The sequence below is a fragment of the Sceloporus occidentalis genome, unplaced genomic scaffold (assembly GCF_023333645.1).
Source record: "Sceloporus occidentalis isolate IW3139 unplaced genomic scaffold, rSceOcc1.0.p SCAF_8, whole genome shotgun sequence".
NCBI lineage: Eukaryota > Metazoa > Chordata > Lepidosauria > Squamata > Phrynosomatidae > Sceloporus > Sceloporus occidentalis.
Window position 1 is genome coordinate 32,131,429 of NW_028316988.1, and position 20,275 is coordinate 32,151,703.

Genomic DNA, 20,275 nt, shown 5'->3' on the forward strand with positions numbered 1-20,275 from the left:
AGAGCAAATGCCTCTCTCTCTCTCCTCCTTATGTTTTGTGTTCGTTCTGCCTTTCTCTTTGGGTTCATCTGGAGCTGCTTCATCGTGTGACGAAACCTCAGAGCGAATCCCTCTTGTAGGGCCTTAATTTTTGATGACTTCTGGGGATCACCTGCTGCTTGCAATCTAGGCCAAGAGAGAGAGAATGAAAGAATGAGAGAAAGGAAGAAAGAGGAAGAAAAACAGTTTATCTGGTTCAGGAAAAGGCTCCCCAGCCTCCTCCTCCTCCTGCAAATCTCCAAGGTTTCAATTCGTTTTAATTGTGCCATGCGGATGTCAGGAGAAAACATCAAAAGGACATGCAGGAATACAGAAGACTCTAGAGCCATGCAGGAATACAGAGAATACTAGTCCAAAATAATGGCCTATATCATCTCTGTGTTTGAATCTCACTCTGGAATACATCTTCCTTGCAATCTGATTACACTAGAACAGTGTAATCAGACTGCAAAGAAGGTATTCCAGGGTTAAGATTCATTAGTTGGACTCTGGCGTTCTATGTATTCCTGCATGGCATAGATTTCCTGCATGGTCTCTTTTGGAAGCTGTCTCTGCTTTTTTTCCCTTTCCCCCAGAAAGATTTATGGCCCATCCTTAAGAAACGCATTCCTCTCAGGTGAAATATGGGGCGGCGGAGTAAAACCGACAGCTGCGTACAAATGGACCGCTGTCGCCAATGCCTGAAAAATTAAAACGGAAGCAGAACGGTGCAACTTTTCACATTCATTGCCGCCAAAATTAACGCAATCCGCTGAACATGGCTGACATTTGGCCGTTTCTCTTTGCCAAACCCCCCCTCCAATATTTTCAAAGTCCCATTTTGCGACGTCTTGCAGCGCTGATATCACCGCGGATTCGGCACAATTCAGGTAAAGTAGGGTCCATTTTAGTCCCCAGGCCTTTGAAACCCAATTGAAACCCAGGCTTCCGAAGCCAAAGACACAGGAGCACCATTGAGCCACCATTTTGTAATGCGACACCAAGTTGTGTATGGCAACCCAGGCTCTTAATAGGCCTTAAAGAATGCATACCAATAAATTGATCCCAATACAACTCAATAACACTCTCAAAAGAAAGACACAGGAGACTGGGTTAGGTCTACAGTGCTTTTTCCTCAGCCGCCATTTTGTCTGAAGATGAAGCTCAGTCTTCTTTCTGGTCCTGGATGAAGCCTTCATAGGGATGGATGCCATTTTGTTTTCCTTCTGACTGGAAGCCATTTCCAGAGTCTTCCTCTCCTTCTTGGGAAGCCTTTTTGGGGCTTTGCCTTCAGCTATTTCAGCCGTTCTTCTTCCCTTCTTCCTTCGGTGATTTCAGCCTTTCTTCCGCCTTCTTCCCTTCTTCTTCCTTCGGCAATTTCAGCCTTTATTCTTCCTTTCTTCTTCCTTCAGTGATTTCAGCCTTTCTTCTTCCTCTCCTTTCGGCCGCTCAGTTCCAACTGACCTCTGGCCACTTTGGGGTCCCCCTTTTATACCCTCCCAGCCCAGACCCTTCAGCCAATTGGCTACAAGCCCCCCAAAACCGGCTGCCTCATTGGTCAATAGCCACGAACCAATAGGACCCAACGGAATGTTGGCGAAGCGTCCAATGAAAAGTGGACCTCTTTGAGGCCCCCTCAGCCATATAAATAACAACAGACTCTGAATTAATAAAGCAACCTATAGTACAAAATGGCGGATAATGAAGCCCACCATCCCCAACCATTACATCCAATGGCCATGATGGATGGGGATTGTGGATGTTGTAGTCTAACATATTGATGGGGAATGCTGCCCTCAGTTTCTTTGGCCACTTTGTAGTAAAAGTGTGATGGCTTCACTGTCAAGAGTAGGCCTCCTTTTATACAAACTTGGCCTCTCTGAGGCGATTTTTCTCATTATAGTAAGGCCTAGCTTTCACAACTCACTTATTTATACATTTTAGGCCCTTTTTCAGGCAATTTTTACCTCAGGTTTTGAAGGTTCACCACAGCAACGTGACAGAAATAAGCAAATCCAACCTACTCTGGACATATCTTACCAAGGAAACCCCATTAAAAGTTTGCCTTAAGAGTAACTTCATTTATACAAAGCAACTTAGCCTCAGTCTGAGGGAAGAAGGTTTTATTCTGAGTCCATTTTCCTCATTGCCACAAAGCCTAGCTTTCACAAGACCCTTATTTATACATTGTAGGTCCTTTTCCAGGCAATTTGTACCTCAGGGTTTTTAGGTTCTCTACAGCAATGTGGCAGAAATGAGCAAATCCAGTGTTTTCAAGCCCACAAACGAAGTATATAAAGAAAAAAAATAATGGGAATTGGGGCAGAACAGAAGGAAAGCCAAAGTGGTGACAAAAAGCAAGACAAAGCGGAGAATAATAAAGAAGGGAGGAAGAGTCAAGGAAAGCTGGCTTCAAATTTAAGTAAGATCGGGAAATTATTGGCCACTGTCTGACATCTTAACCTTCTCTGGACCTTTCTTGCCAAGAAAACCCCATTAAAAGTTTGCCCTCATTTATACAAAGCAACTTAGCCTCAGCCTGAGGTAAACTTTTCACCTCTCTGAGGCGATTTTTTGTCACTGTAGCGAGGCCTAGCTTTCACAAAACACTTATTTATACATTTTATGTCATGTTTCAGGCAACATTTACTTCAGGGGTTTGAGACTGTTTGGCAACAGTTCCCTTTTGTAAAAGTGTGATGGCTTCACTGTCAAGAGTAGGCCTCATTTTATACAAAGTAACTTTGCCTCAGTCTGAGGGAAACTTTATACTTTTCTGAGGTGATTTTAATAATTGTAGCAAGGCCTATCTTTCACAAAACACTTATTTATACATTTTATGTCAGGTTTCAGGCAACTTTTACTTCAGGAGTTTGAGGTTCAAGCCCACAAATGAAGTATATTTCTCTGGCTCTTTGCTGTTAGTGTTGTTGTATTGTTTTTAATACTGTTTTTAACTGATTTTATTGGAATATTTTTATATGCTGTTGTTCGCCGCTTTGATCAGGTTTTGGAAAAGCGGGATACAAATAAACTATATTATTATATTATTATATAACCTCTCTGAGGCAATTTTTCCTCATTGTAGCATGACTTAGCTTTCCCAACTCATTTATACATTTTGCATCACGTTTCAGGCAACTTTTACCTCAGGATTTTTTAGGATTCTCCACAGCAATAAAGAAATCAAAGGTTCAAGCCCACAGACAAACGTATATAGAAAATAAAAGAGGGAATGGGACAGAAAGTAAGCCAAAGAGGTGGCAAGAGGCAAGACTAATAAAGAAAAATAAGAATAAGAATAAGAATAACAATAATTTAATATAATTTAATATATATTTAATATAATAATTATTATATAATTATTATAATTATTATTTATAATAATTATATTTTATTACAATAAAATATAATTGCATTATATAATAATAATAATAATAATAATAATAATAATAATAGGAGGCAGAGTCAAGGAAACCCAACTTCAAATTTAAGTCAAATTCAGAAAATAAAAACAAACAAACAAACAAAAAAGTGTGGAAGCTTACTATAAAACCCCTATTATTATTATTATTATTATTATTATTATTATTATTATTATTATTAAATGCAATTATATTTTATTGTAATAAAATATAATTATTATAAATAATAATTATAATAATTATATAATAATTATTATTATATTAAATATATATTAAATTATATTAAATTATTGTTAAAATATATTATGTTAAATTATATTAAATTAAATTATTATTAAATTATATTATTGTTAAATTAAATTAAATTAAATTATATTAAATATAATCCTGAAAGTACACCTTTCCAGGTGGATTCTGGGATTTGCAATCCAAATAAAAGCACCTTTTATTCCCCCAAGAGCTTAAACCAAGTCGGCCAAAGAAATCCTATCATCTCCCCCTCCCAAATCCCAAAACTAATTTCGCTCAATTAAATGCAAAGGTCGCAGGTCCTTATAGCGTTGGAGGCGTCTGCTGCTGCTGCCGCCGTGCGGAGATTTGGCGTCTCTTTCTATATGGTCGCTTTTATTTTTTTAATTGAATCCCTAGGGTATTTTGCATTTTTCTCCCCCAAAAGGGCTATTAAAGCCAGAAAAGTGGAACAAATCCCATTTTGTGTCCCAATTTTGTGTAATGTCCTCGGATTCAACTATCAAAGATGCACAACTGTGCGATGCAAAGCATCAAAGGCCCACAATTGCAAAGGACTTTGTTTTTCGGACGATGTTATACTTCGCGGCGGCCAAATGACTGCAATCTGGACGCTCGCCGTCTCCTTTTCTTCGCAGAGTCAACACCGGAATCTAGCAAAGCGGGTTAATATTTGCACAATGGCCGAGAGAGAGGCTCACAATCGGGCATTCGCTGAAAGGAAGGGGAAAAGTCATACAGTAAAAGCCTCCTTCTGCCATGCAGGAATACATAGGATTCTAATGTTGCCATGCAGGAATATAGAGAATTTTAGAGTCAGAAGGGACTACTATCCTCCTTCTGCCATGCAGGAATACATAGGATCCTAGAGTCAGAAGGGACTACTAAGGGCCATATAGTTCGACCCTCCTTCTGCCATGCAGGAATACAGAGGATCCCACCTTCTGCCATGCAGGAATACATAGGATCCTAGAGTCTGAATGGTCAATCTGGGGGGATTTTGGGACCTGGAGTCCCCAAAGTCACTTTGCCACAACTGATCAACCGATCCATCCATCAACTTTATTTATATCCTGGCTTTCTCCCAAAATAAAAGGTGCCTTTGAGGAGGAAAATAAAAGAACAGCCACATTTAGTTCAAAAATACGAACTCAAAATTGAAATTAAACTAAATTAAATCAATTAAAACAATGTTTTCAGAGACTTGAAACCAGGACCCGCCCAAAAAAACCAACAAAAAACCTCCTTGGATGCTCAAGGCCCATTATATAAGATATATATATATATGCATGCAAGGGCCTAGTAAAATGGCGCCTTGGAAAATATACATATTCCTTCCTTCCTTCTTTCTTCCACCTTTCTTCCCTCCCTTCTCCTCTCCTTCTTCCTTGTCTCCATCTTTCCTTCCTTCCTCTCTTTCGTTCCTTTCTTTCTTCCCCCCTCCCTCTGTTTTGCCTCTCTTTCTCTTTTCGTTCCTTCCTTGTCTCCATTCTTCCATCTCTTTTCCTCCCTTTCCCCCCTTCCTTCCCTCTGTCTATCCTTCCTTCCTTCCCTCCCTCCATTCCTCTCCCTCTCTCCTTTCTTCCTTCCTTCTCTCTTCTCTCCTTCCTCCATTTCTTCCTCCCTCTTTTCTCTCTTTTCCTTTCTTCCTGCTCTCCTTTCCATCTCTTCCTCCACCCATTCCTCCATCCTTCCTTATTTCCTCCCCTTCCTCTCTCCATCCCTCCATCCTTCTCTCCATCCTCCTATCATTCCTTCCTTCTATCCCTCCATCCTCCCTTCCTCCTTCCTTACTTCCCTCCTTCCATCCATTCTTCCTTCTCTCCTTCCTTCCTTCCTTCCTTCCTTCCTTCCTTCCTTCCTTCCTCCCTTGTCTCCCTTCCTTCCCTCCATCCTTCTTTTCTTCCTTCCTTTCTTCCCTCTCTTATCCTTTCCTTCCTCCTTCTCCCTCCATCCACCCTTCCCTCTCTTCATCCTTCCTTATTTCTCCATCCATTCCTCCGTCCTTCCTTCCTCCTCTCTCTACATCCCTCCTTCTTTCTCTCCCTCCTTCCTTCTCTCTCCATCCTTCCTTTTTTTCTTTCCCCATCCATCCATCCATCCATCCATCCATCCATCCTTCCTTCTCTCTCTCCTTCTTCCCCTCTTTCTATCAATATATTCTTCGATTCTTCCTCCTCTCCATCCTTTCTCCCACCTTCTTTCCCTCTCTCCCTACATCCTTCCTTCTCTCCATCCATCTATCCTCCCTTCCTTCTCTCTCTCCATCCTTCCTCTGCCTCTCTCCCTCCTTCTCTCTCTCCACTCTTACTTCCATCCATCTTTCCTCCCTTCATTCTCTCCATCCATCCATCCATCCATCCATCCATCCATCCATCCTTCCTTCCTTCCCTCCTTCCTTCCCTCTCTCCTTCCTTCCTTCTCTTTATCCATCCCTCCTTTCCTTCTCTGCTCCATCCTTCCTCCTCTCTCTCCTTCCTTCCTTCCCTCTCTCCATCCTTCCTCCTCTCTCTCTCTCTCCTTCCTTCCATCCTTCCTTCCTTCCCTCTCTCCATCCTTCTCTCTTTCCTTCCAACTTTCCTTCCGTCCTTCCTTCCTCCTCTCTCTCCTTCCTTCCCTCTCTCCTTCCTTCCTTCCTTCCTTCCTTCCTTCTCCCTCTCCTTCCTTCTTCTCTCTCTCCTTTCCTTCCTTCTCTCTCTCCTTCCTTCCATCTTTCCTTTCCTCTCTTTCTCCATCCCTCCTCTCTCTCTCCTTCCTTCCTCCCTCCTCTCTCTCCTTCCATCTTTCCTTTCTTCTCATTCTCCATCCTTCCTCCTCTCTCTCTCCTTCCTTCTTTCCTCCTCTCTCCCCTTCCTCCTCTCCCCCTTCCTTCCTTCTCTCGCTCCTTCCTTCCTTCCTCCTCTCTCTCCTTCCTTCCTTCCTTCCTTCCTTCCTTCCTTCCATCCTTCCTTCTCTCTCCCCTTCCTCCTCTCTCTCCTTCCATTCTTCCTTCCTTCCTCCACTCTCTTCTTCATTTGTTCGTTCCTTTGTTCCTTCCTCCTCTCTCTCCTTCCTTCTATTTCTCCATCCTTCCTCCTCTCCCTCTTTCCTTCCATCCTTCCTTCCTTCTCTCCTTCCTTCCTTCCTCCTCTCTCTCCTTCCGTCAATCTTTCCTTCCTTCTCTTTCTCCATCCATCCTCCTCTCTCTCCTTCCTTCCATCCATCCATCCTTCCTTCCTCCTCCTCTCTCTCCTCCCTTACTTACTTCCCTCTCTCCTTCCTTCCTTCCTTCCATCCACCTCTCCCTCTTTCCTTCTATCTTTCCTTCCTTCCTCCTCTCTCCTTCCAACCTTCCTCCTCCCTCTCCTTCCTTCCTTCTCTCTCCTTCCATTCTTCCTTCTCTCTCTCCTTCCTTCCTTCGTCCTCTCCCTCTTTCCTTCCTTCTTTCCTTCCTTCATCCTCTCTCCTTCCATCCTTCCTCCTCTCTCTCCTTCCTTCCTTCTCTCCCCTTCCATTCTTCCTTCTCTCTCTCCTTCCTCCGCTCCCTTTCCTTTTCTTCTTTCCTCCTCTCTCCTTCCATCCTTCCTCCTCTCCTTCCTTCTCTCTCCTTCCATTCTTCTTTCTCTCTCTCCTTCCATTCTTCCTTCTCTCTCTCCTTCCTTCTTTCCTTCCTCCTCTCTTTCCTTCCTTCCTTCCTTCCTTCCTTCCTTCCTTCCTTCCGCCTCTCTCTCCTTCCTTCCTCCTCTCTCTCTTTCCATCCTTCCTCTTCTCTCTCTCCTTCCTTCCCTCCTTCCTCCTCTCTCTCCATCCTTCCTCTTCTCTCTCTCCCTTCATCCCTCCATCCCTCCTTCCCTTTGGCCCGAGGGGGGCGGACGCGTGTCCTCTCTGCTGCTCTGCTTCGTGTGAAGAAGAAGGAGAAGGAGAGGAAGGAAGGAGGGAGCGCGGCAGAGAGGCAGAGGAAGAGGAGAGCGGCCCCTGGCCCCTTTTCTTTGGGGGGGGGATGGGGGCGCCGGAGTAGCCCTTCTGGCCCGGAGCGAGTGAGGGAACGAGGGGCGAGGGCTGCCTACCTGTCTGCCTGCCTCCGCCGCCAGGATGCCTTTCCACCCGGTGACGGCGGCCCTGATGTACCGGGGCATCTACACGCTCCCCAACATCTTGGCCGCCGAGCAGCAGCACCAGGGACCCCTCGAGATCCCCGAGGACGAGCTCGAAGGTCAGAACCAGGGACCCCCAAAACACAGGGAGAGATGAGGACCCCCTTTAAGACCCCCCCAAATGGGAGAGATGGGGACCCCTCTAAGACCCCCAAATGGGAGAGATGGGGACCCCCTCTAAGACCTCCCAAATGGGAGAGATGGGGATCCCCCTCTAAGACCCCCCAAATGGGAGAGATGGGGATCCCCCTCTAAGACCCCCAAGTGAGAGATGGGGGACCCCACTTTAAGACCCCCCCAAATGGGAGGGATGGGGGACCACCCTCTAAGACCCTCCCAAGTGAAAGAGATGGGGGACCCCCCTTTAACACCATCCCCCAAAATGGGAGAGATGGGGACCCCCCTTTAAGACCATCCCCCAAAATGGGAGAGATGGGGGACCCCCTTTAAGACATCCGCCAAAATGGGAGAGATGGGGGAGCCCCTTTAAGACCATCCCCCAAAATGGGAGAGATGGGGGGCCCCCCTTTAAGACCATCCCCCAAAATGGGAGAGATGGGGGAGCCCCTTTAACACCATCCCCCAAAATGGGAGAGATGGGGACCCCCCTTTAAGACCATCCCCCAAAATGGGAGAGATGGGGGAGCCCCTTTAAGACCATCCCCCAAAATGGGAGAGATGGGGGGCCCCCCTTTAAGACCATCCCCCAAAATGGGAGAGATGGGGGAGCCCCTTTAAGACCACCCCCCAAAATGGGAGAGATGGGGGACCCCCCTTTAAGACCACCCCTCAAAATGGGAGAGATGGGGGACCCCCCTTTAAGACCACCCCTTAGACCCCCAAAGGCTTCCCAAAACAACAGGAAATATATGGGGACCCCCTTATTAGACTCCATCCTTGGACCCCCCAAAGGCTCCCCCAAAACCAGGGAAGGGGGATAAATAGGGAATCCCCCCCTTCGAGACCCCCCCAAGTTAGGGAACGTAGGATTTGGGGGAACCTCCTTTAAGCCCCCCCTAAAAAAACTGAGGAAGGGGAGACATGAGGGGACCCTCTCCTTAGAGACCCCCCAAAAACCAAGGAAGGAAGAGACCTCCCAAAACTCGAGTCTGGGGGGGATTGAGGATTGAAAGGGGTCAATGGAGATGGATTGGGGGGGGTCTTTGGTATTGGGGGGGTCTCTGGGGTCACAAATTGGAGGCTGTCAAGGGGGGGCTTGTTTTTTGGGGGGCTGAAGGAGGTGTTTTTTTGGGGGGTCTTAACCTGGAAGCTGGGAATTTGGGGAGGGGTCTCAGCAACTGCAGAGAGTGCTTTGGAGGAGAAAGAAGGAAGGAAGGAAAGAAGGAAGGATTGAAAGACTGAAAGAAGGATGGATGAAAGGAAGGACAAGGGGAGGTATTTAATATTGGGGGGTCCCCCCTTGAAGCCCCCTCCCCAAAAATTGCAGAGACAGTTTCCTTCTCTTGTTTTGCAAAGGCTGCAGCAAAGGAATAGGTGACCCCCTTTTTTTGGGGGGGGTGTTTGTTATTATTATTATTATTATTATTATTATTATTATTATTATTATTTGGGGGGTCCTTGCAAATGTTGGAGACCCCCCCAAAGAAAAGCCCCCCTTTTCCTTCTCAAATAGCAACCTGTGGGCAAAAAAACAAAACAAAACACAAAGCCACTCGCAGGTGGTTTGGAGGAGGAGGATGGAGGGAATGGGGAAGAGAAAAAGGAGGAGGGAAGGGGCTCTCTGCTTCGCGACACACACTGCGCCTGTTTCCCATTGAAATTCCGCTCGTGTTTCCCTGAAGAAGAGAAATACCTTTATCTCTTCTTTCCCTCCCTCCTTCCTTCCATCTCTCCATCCCCCTTCCTCTTCCTTCCTTCCTCTCTTTTCCATTCCCTCCATCCTCTCCCCCAAACCTTCTTTCCTTCCTTCTTCTATTCATCCCTCTTGCCATCCTTTCTTCCTTCCTTCCTTCCTCCCTTCCATTCCTCCTTCCTCCCATCTTTCTCTCCTTCCTTTCTTCGTATCCATCCATCTCACCATCCTACCATCCTTCCTTCCCTCTCTCCCTTCTTCTCTCTCAATCTTCCTATCCATCCTTCATTCTCTCCATCCATCTAGCCATCCTTCTCTCCATCCCTCCTTCTTTCCAATTCTCCCTCTTCTCTCTTCCTTGCATCCTTCTCTTCTTCTTCTTCCCATCTTCATATCTATCCTTCCTTCTGTTCATCCATCTCATCTTCCTTCCTTCTTTCTTTCCTTCCCTCCCTCTCTCCCTTCTTCATTCCATCTTCCTATCCATCCTTCATTCTCTTCAACCATCTAGCCATCCTTCCTTCCTTCTTTCCATCCCTCCTTCCTCTCATCCTTCCATTCTATTCCCCCTTCTCTCTTCCTTACATCCTTCCCTCTCTCCTTCTCTTCTTCCCATCTTCGAATCCATCCTTCCATCTGTTCATCCATCTCATCTTCTTTCTTTTTTCCTTCCTTACCTCTCTCCATCTTCCTAACTATCCTTCCTTCTGTTCATCCTTTCTTCCCTCCCTCCCTTCTTCTTTCTCTCCATCTTCCTATCTATCTATCTATCTATCTATCTATCTATCTATCTATCTATCCTTCCCTCCTTCCTTCCCCCTTCTCTCTTCCTTCCATTCTTTCTTCCTAACCACCCTCTCCTTCCTTTCTTCCTCTCATCTTCCTATCCATCCTTCCTTCTGTCCATCCATTCAACCATCCATCCATCCTTCCTTCCCTCATCTTCCTCTACTTCCTTCCTTCCTTCCTTCCTTCACCCTCCATCCCTTCTTCAGATGGTCACTTCAGGTGTCCATTGAGTCGGCTGTGGCCACCAATTGGTCTGGGACGCCATTGGTCACTACTGGTCTGGGACATCACTGGACACCAGATGGTCACTTCAGGTGTCCATTGAGTCTGTTGTGGCCACCAATAATCTGGGACGTCATTGGTCACTACTGGTCTGGGACATCACTGGACACCAGGTGGTCACTTCAGGTGTCCATTGAGTCTGTTGTGGCCACCAATGGTTTTGGATATCAATGGCCACCAATGGTCTGGATACCAGACGGTCAGGTGTCCAAAGAGTTTGTTGACACCCAAAGTGACCATCTGCCAAATGTATTTGGACCAACGATGTCTGGAGCAGATGGATCTGTTCTGGGTTCGAGTACTGAACCCTAATCCCCCTTTATCTTGGAAGCTAAGCAGGGTCAGCCCTGGACAGTCCTTGGATGGGAGACCATTAGGCTCTATCTCAGAGGAGATGAACCGGCAAAGCCACTTCTGGAAGCTATAAGAGATATCGACACACAAGACGCCTATATACAGGTGCCAATCTCCCATCTCAACTTGGAATCTAAGCAGGGCAGCCCTGGACAGCCCTTGGAGGGGAGACCACAAAAAATCCTATTAAATTTGTAATTTGACAGATAATTTGGAGGCACACATATATTATTATGTTACATTATGTTATAATATATAATATAATATAATATAATTCCCCATTTAAAGATAAATGGGTAATTATAATATACTACATTATATTATAATATAATATTATGTAAAATAATAATATAATATAATATAATATAATATAATATAATATAATATAATGGCCCATTTAAGGATAAATGGGGAATTACAGTATTATAATTGAATATAATTGCTCATTTAAAGCTAAATGGGGAATTATATTGCTTTCGTCGCAATTAATGCGCAACTCTGTCGTTTATCAATGCGTTGCAGCCCCATTTTCAGATCCTAGCATCTGTTGTTGTTGTTGTTGTTTCGGTTCTGTGCGCAATATTCGCCATTCAAAGTCTCATTGTGCATGGGTGTGCATTGCGCATGGTTGCACATACTATTTGGGCATACAAGTGTGCATTGTGCGTGGAAGCACATAATACATGGATATATGGGAGCGCATGGGTTGCATGGCGCACATCAATGCATGGCACATGGATGTATGGATGTGTGCAGTGCATTGGTGCTGGTGGTGCATGGATGCATGGAAGTGCATGGTGCATGGATATGCGTGGTGTATGGCTGCAGAAGATGCATGGATGCACATAGACACATGGATGCGCATGGTGCATTGATGTTCATGGTGCATGTGTGTATATATATATATATATATATATACACACACACACACACACATATATATGGATGTGCATGGTGCATGGATGTCCAAGCTGCATGGTTTGCGTGGATATGCATGGATGGATGGATGGATGTGCATGGTGCATAGATTTATGGATGTGCATGGTGCACTGATGCTCAGGTCGCATGGATATATGGGTGTGCATGGATGCACAAGCTGCATGAATGTCCATGGATATGCATGGCGTATAGATGTATAGATGTGCATCAGTGCATGGGTCCGCATGGCGCATTGAAGTGCACAGTGCATGGATACATGGGTGTGTATGAATGCAGAAGCTGCATGGATGTGTGTGGATGTGCATGGTGTATAGATGCATGGATGTGCATAGATGCATGGGTTTGCATGGTGCATTGAGCACGGTCCATGGACATATCGATGTGCATGGATGCATAGGCTGCATGGATGTGCATGGACATGTATGGCGTACAGACACGCACAGATGCATGAGTGTCCATGGAAGCACATAGTGCACAGATATATGGCATGGTGCATTGAAGGACACAGTGCATGGATATGTGGGTGTGCGCAATGTGCATGGTGCACGGACACACAATTGCATGGTTGTGTGGATAAGCATGTAGGGATGTGCATGGATGCCCATGGTGCATGGATGCAAACTGTGCATGGGTACATGGATGCACATGGATGTGCAAAGTTCATGGATGCATGGATGTGGGACGGCGCATCGATGCACATGGTGCATGGATGCACGCGACGCACATGTATTTGCGTGAGAATCTGGTTGCCCGGTGCTGAACTCTGCTATTTACTCATCAGCGCACTGCAAAGCCGTCCGGCGACGACGCGCGGCCGCAACCTGTTCCTGCTAAAGTGTGGGAGGGCGCATGATGTGGTCCTCTGCACTAGCGCAGGGATCCTCCTGCAATGCACCTCTCTCTCTCTCTCCATGTGTGCCTCTTGTAAACCTTTGCCAACATCTTTTAACTCAAGGGTCGCTTTGCGACGCTCAAAGGGGGGGCAATGCACAAGAACTGCGGCTGCATGCGACACACATGGAGGAGAAAATCGCCACATTAAGACCTTGCGAGGCCCTTCGTCCATAAATCTGGGAATCGATACGCGGCCCGAGGGTCTCGCTTCATGCGCCAGAGACAAAGTTATCAAAGACCCTCCTTTTAAATGAGGGCATGCGCGCATGAAACGGAGCCAGTAATTGCCGCTCTTCCTCCACTATCATGTTTGTAACACAGTTTCTATTAAGTTTAGGCATGTATTATATATTGGGTTAAAACGTTAATAATGGTCTTGCGTCCGGAAGCTTTCGATTGCGGTGGCCTCCGGACGATAACCGTGAAACGCAGCGGCGGTTCACAGTGGCAGAAAGAAACCAAGCGCGAGGGAATCGCTTACTTTGAGCATAATGTGATTGTGGGGCTTTCCCTTTCGGAGTGTGGCGTCGCGACGTGTCCGCCCGGCGGCGGTTCTCCTCTTGCCGTTTATGAAAACCCGGCAAAGGACGGACTCTCGGCGTTTTGCGTCCGGAGACATCTGGGGAAAGCGGTCAAAGGTTACATTTGGGGGAAAGAAAATGGGCTCCAGCTGAAGAACAAAACATATCCATCCATCTATTTGTTTGTCTCACTGTCATCTATCTACCTATCTATCTATCTCTCTATCCATCCATCCATCCATCCATTTGTCTGTCTTACTGTCATCTATCTATCTGTCTGTCTCTCCATTCATCCGTCCATCCTTCCATCTCTATCCATCCATCCATCCATCCATCCATTTGTCTTACTGTCATCTATCTATCTATCTATCTATCTATCCATTTGTCTGTCTTACTGTCATCTGTCTGTCTGTCTGTCTGTCTCTGCATTCATCCATCCATCTGTCTCTATCTATCTATCCATTCATCTGTCTGTCTTACCATCATCTCTCTCTCTCTCTCTCTCTCTCTATCTGTCTCTCTATCCATCCATCCATCTCTCTCTTACTGTCATCTATCTATTTGTTTCTCTATCCATCCATCCATCTGTCTGTCTTACTGTCATCTATCTATCTGTCTGTCTGTCTCTCTCTATCCGTCCATCCATCCATCCACCCATCCATCCATTTCTATCTATCCATCCATCCATTTATCTGTCACATATCTGTCTGTCTGTCTGTCTCTCTTTCTATCCGTCCATCCATCCATCCATCTCTCTCTATATATCCATCCATCCATTTATCTGTCACCTATCTATCTATCCATCCATCCATCTATTTGTCTGTCTTACTGCCATCTATCCATCCATCTATCTATCTGTCTCTCTATTTATCCATCCACTTGTTTATGTTGTTGTTGTTGTCGTCGTTTTGCTAGGTGCCTGAGGAAAACCGCGCAAACAATGCGGTGGAGAAGTGTCTGCAGACGTCGCCGTCCCAAGTGTTGTAAACCCCAAGCGCTAAAGATGCACATATGTGGGGTTCTTGGGTATCGGTGCACATAGTGTGTGTCGTGTAAATGACATGCATGCGCTTTTGGCGGTTGCGCTGGAGCATCCGCAACCAACGGAGACCCTAATGTGCGCCTGTAGTCACCTCTAAGTGACCAGAAGCTTAATTGCTCGGCTTCCGCGTCGCATGGTGGCGTGGCGCATGGTGTTTTCCCGAACCCAGCCTTTGGTTTCTCACGTCACAGACGTCAAATGATACACATATTGCTCAGATGCGCATGGAAGTTTGTATCCGTGGCCTCCTTAGACTTTGTAAATTCGTACCTGTGGCTTCCTTTTCTCCACGTTTACTACCATTATTAGTTGTCCCACTATTTAATGCATTCTCATGATGTGCCCAAGGTGTGACGGAAAGGGATAGATTCGGGGTTGAAGATGGAGTAAGGAAGGAGTATTAGTGCTGGAGATGGAATGAGAAAGGAGTAGATTCAGGGTTGGAGTTGGAGTAAGAAAGGAGTAGATTCAGGGATGGAGATGGAGTAAGAAAGGAGTAGATTCAGGGTTGGAGATGGAGTAAGGAAGGAGTAGACTCAGGGATGGAGATGGAGTAAGAAAGAAGTAGATTCAGGGTTGGAGACAGAGTAAGAAAGGAGTAGATTCAGGGTTGGAGATGGAGTAAGAAAGGAGTAGATTCCGGGTTAGAGATGGAGTAAGAAAGGAGTAGATTCAGGGTTGGAGATGGAGTAAGAAAGGAGTAGATTCAGGGATGGAGACGGAGTAAGAAATGAGTAGATTCAGGGTTGGAGACGGAGTAAGAAAGGAGTAGATTCAGGGTTGGAGACGGAGTAAGAAATGAGTAGATTCAGGGTTGGAGACGGAGTAAGAAAGGAGGAGATTCAGGGTTGGAGACGGAGTAAGAAAGGAGTAGATTCAGGGATGGAGACGGAGTAAGAAAGGAGTAGATTCAGGGTTGGAGATGGAGTAAGAAAGGAGTAGATTCAGGGTTGGAGATGGAGTAAGAAAGGAGCAGATTCAGGATTAGAGATGGAGTAAGAAAGGAGTAGATTCAGGGTTGGAGTAAGAAAGGGCTAGATTCAGGGTTAGAGATGGAGTAAGAAAGGAGTAGATTCAGGGTTGGAGATGGAGTAAGGAAGGAGTAGATTCAGGAATGGAGACTGAGTAAGAAAGGAGTAGATTCAGGGTTGGAGTAAGAAAGGGCTAGATTCAGGGTTAGAGATGGAGTAAGAAATGAGTAGATTCAGGGATGAAGACGGAGTAAGAAAGGAGTACATTCAGGGTTGGAGATGGAGTAAAAAAGGGTTAGATTCAGGGTTAGAGATGGAGTAAGAAAGGAGTACATTCAGGGATGGAGACGGAGTAAGAAAGGAGTAGATTCAGGGTTAGAGATGGAGTAAGAAAGGAGTAGATTCAGGGTTGGAGTAAGAAAGGAGTAGATTCAGGGTTAGAGATGGAGTAAGAAAGGAGTAGATTCAGGGTTGGAGATGGAGTAAGGAAGGAGTAGATTCAGGAATGGAGACTGAGTAAGAAAGGAGTAGATTCAGGGTTGGAGTAAGAAAGGGCTAGATTCAGGGTTAGAGATGGAGTAAGGAAGGAGTAGATTCAGGGATGGAGACAGAGTTAAGAAAGGAGTATATTCAGGGATGGAGACAGAGTAAGAAAGGAGTAGATTCAGGGTTAGAGATGGAGTAAGAAAGGAGTAGATTAAGGGTTGGAATAAGAAAGGAGTAGATTCAGGGTTGGCGTAAGAAAGGGCTAGATTCAGAGTTAGAGATGGAGTAAGAGAGGCTCAGATTCAGGGTTGGAGATGGAGCGAAAAGGGTAAGATTTGGGGTCAGAGAGAGAAAGGCGCGCCGCAGTCAGCCATTTTGTGGCCCTGCGTCACATGGTGGCGCGTGGCGCAATGCTCTCCCTTTTCCGCACAGAGATCCGTGAGGCGTTCAAGGTCTTCGACCGCGACGGAAACGGCTTCATTTCGAAGCAGGAGCTGGGCACCGCCATGCGCTCCTTGGGGTACATGCCCAACGAGGTCGAGCTGGAGGTCATCATACAGCGCCTGGACATGGACGGTAAGACGGGCACCACCATCGTGGAATGCCATCCTGGAACGCCGTCTTCGGACGCCGACGCTTTACGGAGCCCACCGCTTCTTGAAATCCGGGCTTGACGCAAATGGGGAATATTCCTATTTTACGTATTTTGCAACTCTTTCTCACCACGAAAAAAAATACGCCTTTTTAAACGCCATTTCCGTTAAACACCATCTCCTTTCCGCCATTTTGTCTTTCCGTTCCAGGGGATGGACAAGTGGACTTCGAGGAGTTCGTGACGTTACTCGGACCAAAGCTCTCCGCGTCCGGGATCCCAGAGAAGTTCCACGGGACCGACTTCGACACCGTATTCTGGAAGGTAATACTCCCTCTTCTGCCATGCAGGAATACATAGGATCCTACTGCCATGCAGGAATACATAGGATCCTTCTGCCATGCAGGAATACATAGGATCCTAGAGTCGGAAGTGACTACTAAGGGCCATAGAGTCCAACCCTCCTTCTGCCATGCAGGAATACAGAGGATCCTAGAGTCAGAAAGGACTATTAAGGGTCATATAGTCGAACCCTCCTTCTGCAATGCAGGAATACATAGGATCCTAGAGTCGGAAGGGACTCCAAAGGGCCATATAGTCCATCACTCCTTCTGCCATGCAGGAATACATAGGATCCCAGAGTTGGAGGGGATTACTAAGGGCCATATAGTCCATCCCTCCTTCTGCCATGCAGGAATACATAGGATCCCAGAGTCGGAGGGGATTACTAAGGGCCATATAGTCCATCCCTCCTTCTGCCATGCAGGAATACATAGAATCCTAGAATCAGAAAGGACTACTAAAGAACATATAGTCCAACCCTCCTTCTGCCTTGCAGGAATACATAGGATCCTAGAGTTAGAAGGGACTACTAAGGGCCATATAGTCCAACTCTCCTTCTGCCATGCAGGAATACATAGGATCCCAGATTCAGAAGGGACTGCTAAGGGCCATATAGTCCAATCCTCCTTCTGCCATGCAGGAATACATAGGATCCCAGAGTCGGAAGGGACTGCTAAGGGCCATATAGTCCAAACCTCCTTCTGCCATGCAGGAATACATAGGATCCTAGAGTTGGAAGGGACTACTAAGGGCCATATAGTCCAATCCTCCTTCTGCCATGCAGGAATACATAGGATCCCAGAGTCAGAAGGGGCTACTAAGGGCCATATAGTCCAACTCAACTTCTGCCATGCAGGAATACATAGGACCCTAGAGTGGGAAGGGGCAATTGAGAGCCGTAGACTAACCTGCCGCCCTCCACCATCTTTGTCCGCCATCTTTCCTGCACAGTGCGACATGCAGAAGCTGACGGTGGACGAACTGAAGCGCCTTCTCTATGACACTTTCTGCGAACATCTCTCCATGAAAGACATCGAGAACATCATCATGACTGAGGAGGAGAGCCACATGGGGAACGCCGAGGAGTGCGCCGTTGATGTCGAACGTAAGCCGAGACACCGGATGCCGTGCGGCACCGGGTCAGCGTGACCACGCACAAATAAGTACGCAAAACCATGCACAAATACAACGTGCGACGTGCAACTGTGTATGCAAATAGGACGTGAAAAGCGTTTCATGCATGACACGATTTCGCGACCCGGCTCTTTTTTTAACGTAATCGCGTCACCTCATATGCCTTTTATAGCGACAAATTTAATTCCGTGTCTCGCTTCTTCTCGCCGCAGCGTGTTCGAACCAACAGATCCGACAGACGTGCGTCCGGAAAAGCCTCATCTGCGCCTTCGCCATCGCATTCATCATCAGCGTCATGCTCATCGCCGCAAACCAGGTGCTGCGCAGTGGGATGAAATAGCCGCGCCGGGATGGCGGATGGAGAAACAGACGCAGTCCCCAGAGCGGGGACAAAAACGGAAATCCGCAAACTATACCGTTCTACGGATACCGGACGCGGCACCATTTTCTTGGAGGAGTCCTCTTCGCGACGCGTCCATCTTGTCTGCACGGTTTCGTCCCGGATTCGCGCCGGGGGGTCCCTGCATGGCGGGAATTTTTTGCGCACTCAATTTTTCCGAAGCATGCCAAAAGCGCGCATGATGAAGATGCCGCGTTTTTCTCCTTATCCTGAGTGATGCAATACTGTGCGCTTTTATATCCGAAACATTAGGAATCCTATAGTATATAAGGCAGTATAATATATATATATATATATATTTATATATTTACGAATAACCTGTTAAGCAATACACACGCACGCGCGTCGCGGTTTTTGTATCCGAAGGCGTTGCATGGACATCGAAAACACGTAAACTAAAGGGCTGGACACCGGTCACTTCGCTGTCCGTATCTATGCACTTCCCCCCCATAATGTCCCCTTCGTCCCCATTGGCGTCGTTTGGACACAAACGCGGCGGCAAATGGCCATGCGCCCCTGGAGACGTGAGACGCCATCTCATAGTATGCGCCATGATGTACATAACGAGGCCCAAGGAGCCACCATCTTGAACCACCCTTCGACACGGGGTCCGGCGCTGTCCGTGTCCCAATATGGCGGACCATATCCCCCCGTTGCGCCATTGCGCCATACCCCCCATATGAAAAACGGAATCAGAATTGTGCCTTATTTCTCGTTTCACGCGCAAAAATTTTGTCGGTCCTCGTTGTGGCTGAGCCTCTGCTTCCTTTTCCGTGAATGTATTGATTATTCATTATTTTTGTGTATATGTGACGCAAAATTAATATATGTTAATATGTTTTTTAACGAGAGAGAGAGAGAGAGAAAACGGCGCACGGACCGCGTTCCTTGGTTTCCCCCATTTTGGAAGAGTGTTCGTATTGGGAAAAGAAAGGAAGGAGGGAGAAGAAAAGGAGGGAAGGAGGGAGAGAGGGAGGAAGGAAGGAAGGAAAATGAAGGAATAAAGGAAGGAGAAAGAAGAAAGGGAGGGAGGCAGAAAGGAATGGGAACGAAGGAAGGAGGGAAGAGAAGGAAGGAAGGAAGAGAGAGAATGAAGGAAGGAAGAGAGAGAGAGGGAGCGAGTGAGGGAAAGAAGAGAGTGAGAGAACAGAAGGAAGGAAAGGAAGCAAGGAAGGAAGGAAAATGAAGGAATAAAGGAAAGAGAAAGAAGAAAGAGAAGGAGGCAGAAAGGAATGGGAAGGAAGGAAGGAGGGAAGAGAAGGAAGGAAGGAAGGAAGGAAGGGAGCAAGGGAGGGAAAGAAGAGAGTGAGAGAACAGAAGGAAGGAAAGGAAGGAAGGAAGGAAGAGAAAGATGGAAGAAACGAAGGATGGAGGTAAGGGAGAATGGAAGAGTAAAGAAAGGGGGAGGAAAGAAGACAGGGATGGAAGAGAAAGAAGGAAGGAAGGAAGGAATAGAGAGAGGGGAAAGAAGAGAGTGAGGGAACAGAAGGAAGGAAGGATAAAGGAAGGAGGGACAGTGAGGAAACAGAAAGAAGGAGGGAAGGAAAGGAAGGAAAGAAGGAAGGAAGAGAGAGGGAGAAGAAGAGAGTGAGGGAACAGAAGGAAGGAAGGAAGAAGACAGGGAAGAGAAGGAAGGAAGGATAAAGGAAAAGAAGGAAAAAGAGAGAGAACAGAAGGAAGTAAAAAGGGAAGATAAGGAAGGAAGAAGGGAAGGAGAAAGGAATAATAAAGGAAGGGAGATAAGGAAGAAGAGGGTGAGGGAAGAGAAGGAAGGGAGGAAGAATAAAGAAAGGAGGGAGGGAAGAAGACAGGGAAGGAATGAAGAATAAAGGGAGAGAAGGAAGAAGAGAGTGAGGGAAACGAAGGAAGGAAGGAGGAAAGGAGAAAGGAA

At 46.4% G+C, this 20,275-nt stretch overlaps 2 protein-coding genes across 5 annotated transcripts in view; one reads left to right on the forward strand and one right to left on the reverse strand.

Annotated features, from left to right (window-relative positions):
* LOC149308541 (lipid transferase CIDEC-like) overlaps positions 1-20,275 on the reverse strand; it is a 39,930-nt gene that overhangs the window by 15,745 nt on the left and 3,910 nt on the right. For both annotated transcript variants that reach the window (XM_089535968.1, XM_089535969.1), the window contains exon 3: positions 13,378-13,515. The gene's annotated coding sequence lies outside the window, so the exon portion shown is untranslated. The remainder of the gene's footprint in view (positions 1-13,377; positions 13,516-20,275) is intronic.
* Positions 1,934-18,893, forward strand: LOC149308542 (calcium-binding protein 7). Of its 3 annotated transcripts, none has more exons than XM_089535972.1 (5): positions 1,934-2,440; positions 16,349-16,492; positions 16,720-16,832; positions 17,802-17,955; positions 18,197-18,893. In XM_089535972.1, the coding sequence occupies exons 1-5, from the start codon at positions 2,329-2,331 to the stop codon at positions 18,322-18,324; spliced, it is 651 nt and encodes a 216-aa protein (XP_089392098.1). In that variant the 5' UTR covers positions 1,934-2,328; the 3' UTR covers positions 18,325-18,893. The 3 variants fall into 3 exon arrangements, with proteins under 3 accessions (XP_089392098.1, XP_089392097.1, XP_089392099.1); XM_089535971.1 differs by lacking the exon at positions 1,934-2,440 and adding an exon at positions 7,522-7,884; XM_089535973.1 differs by lacking the exon at positions 1,934-2,440 and adding an exon at positions 7,522-7,884 and having other exon boundaries at positions 17,802-18,013; positions 18,197-18,243.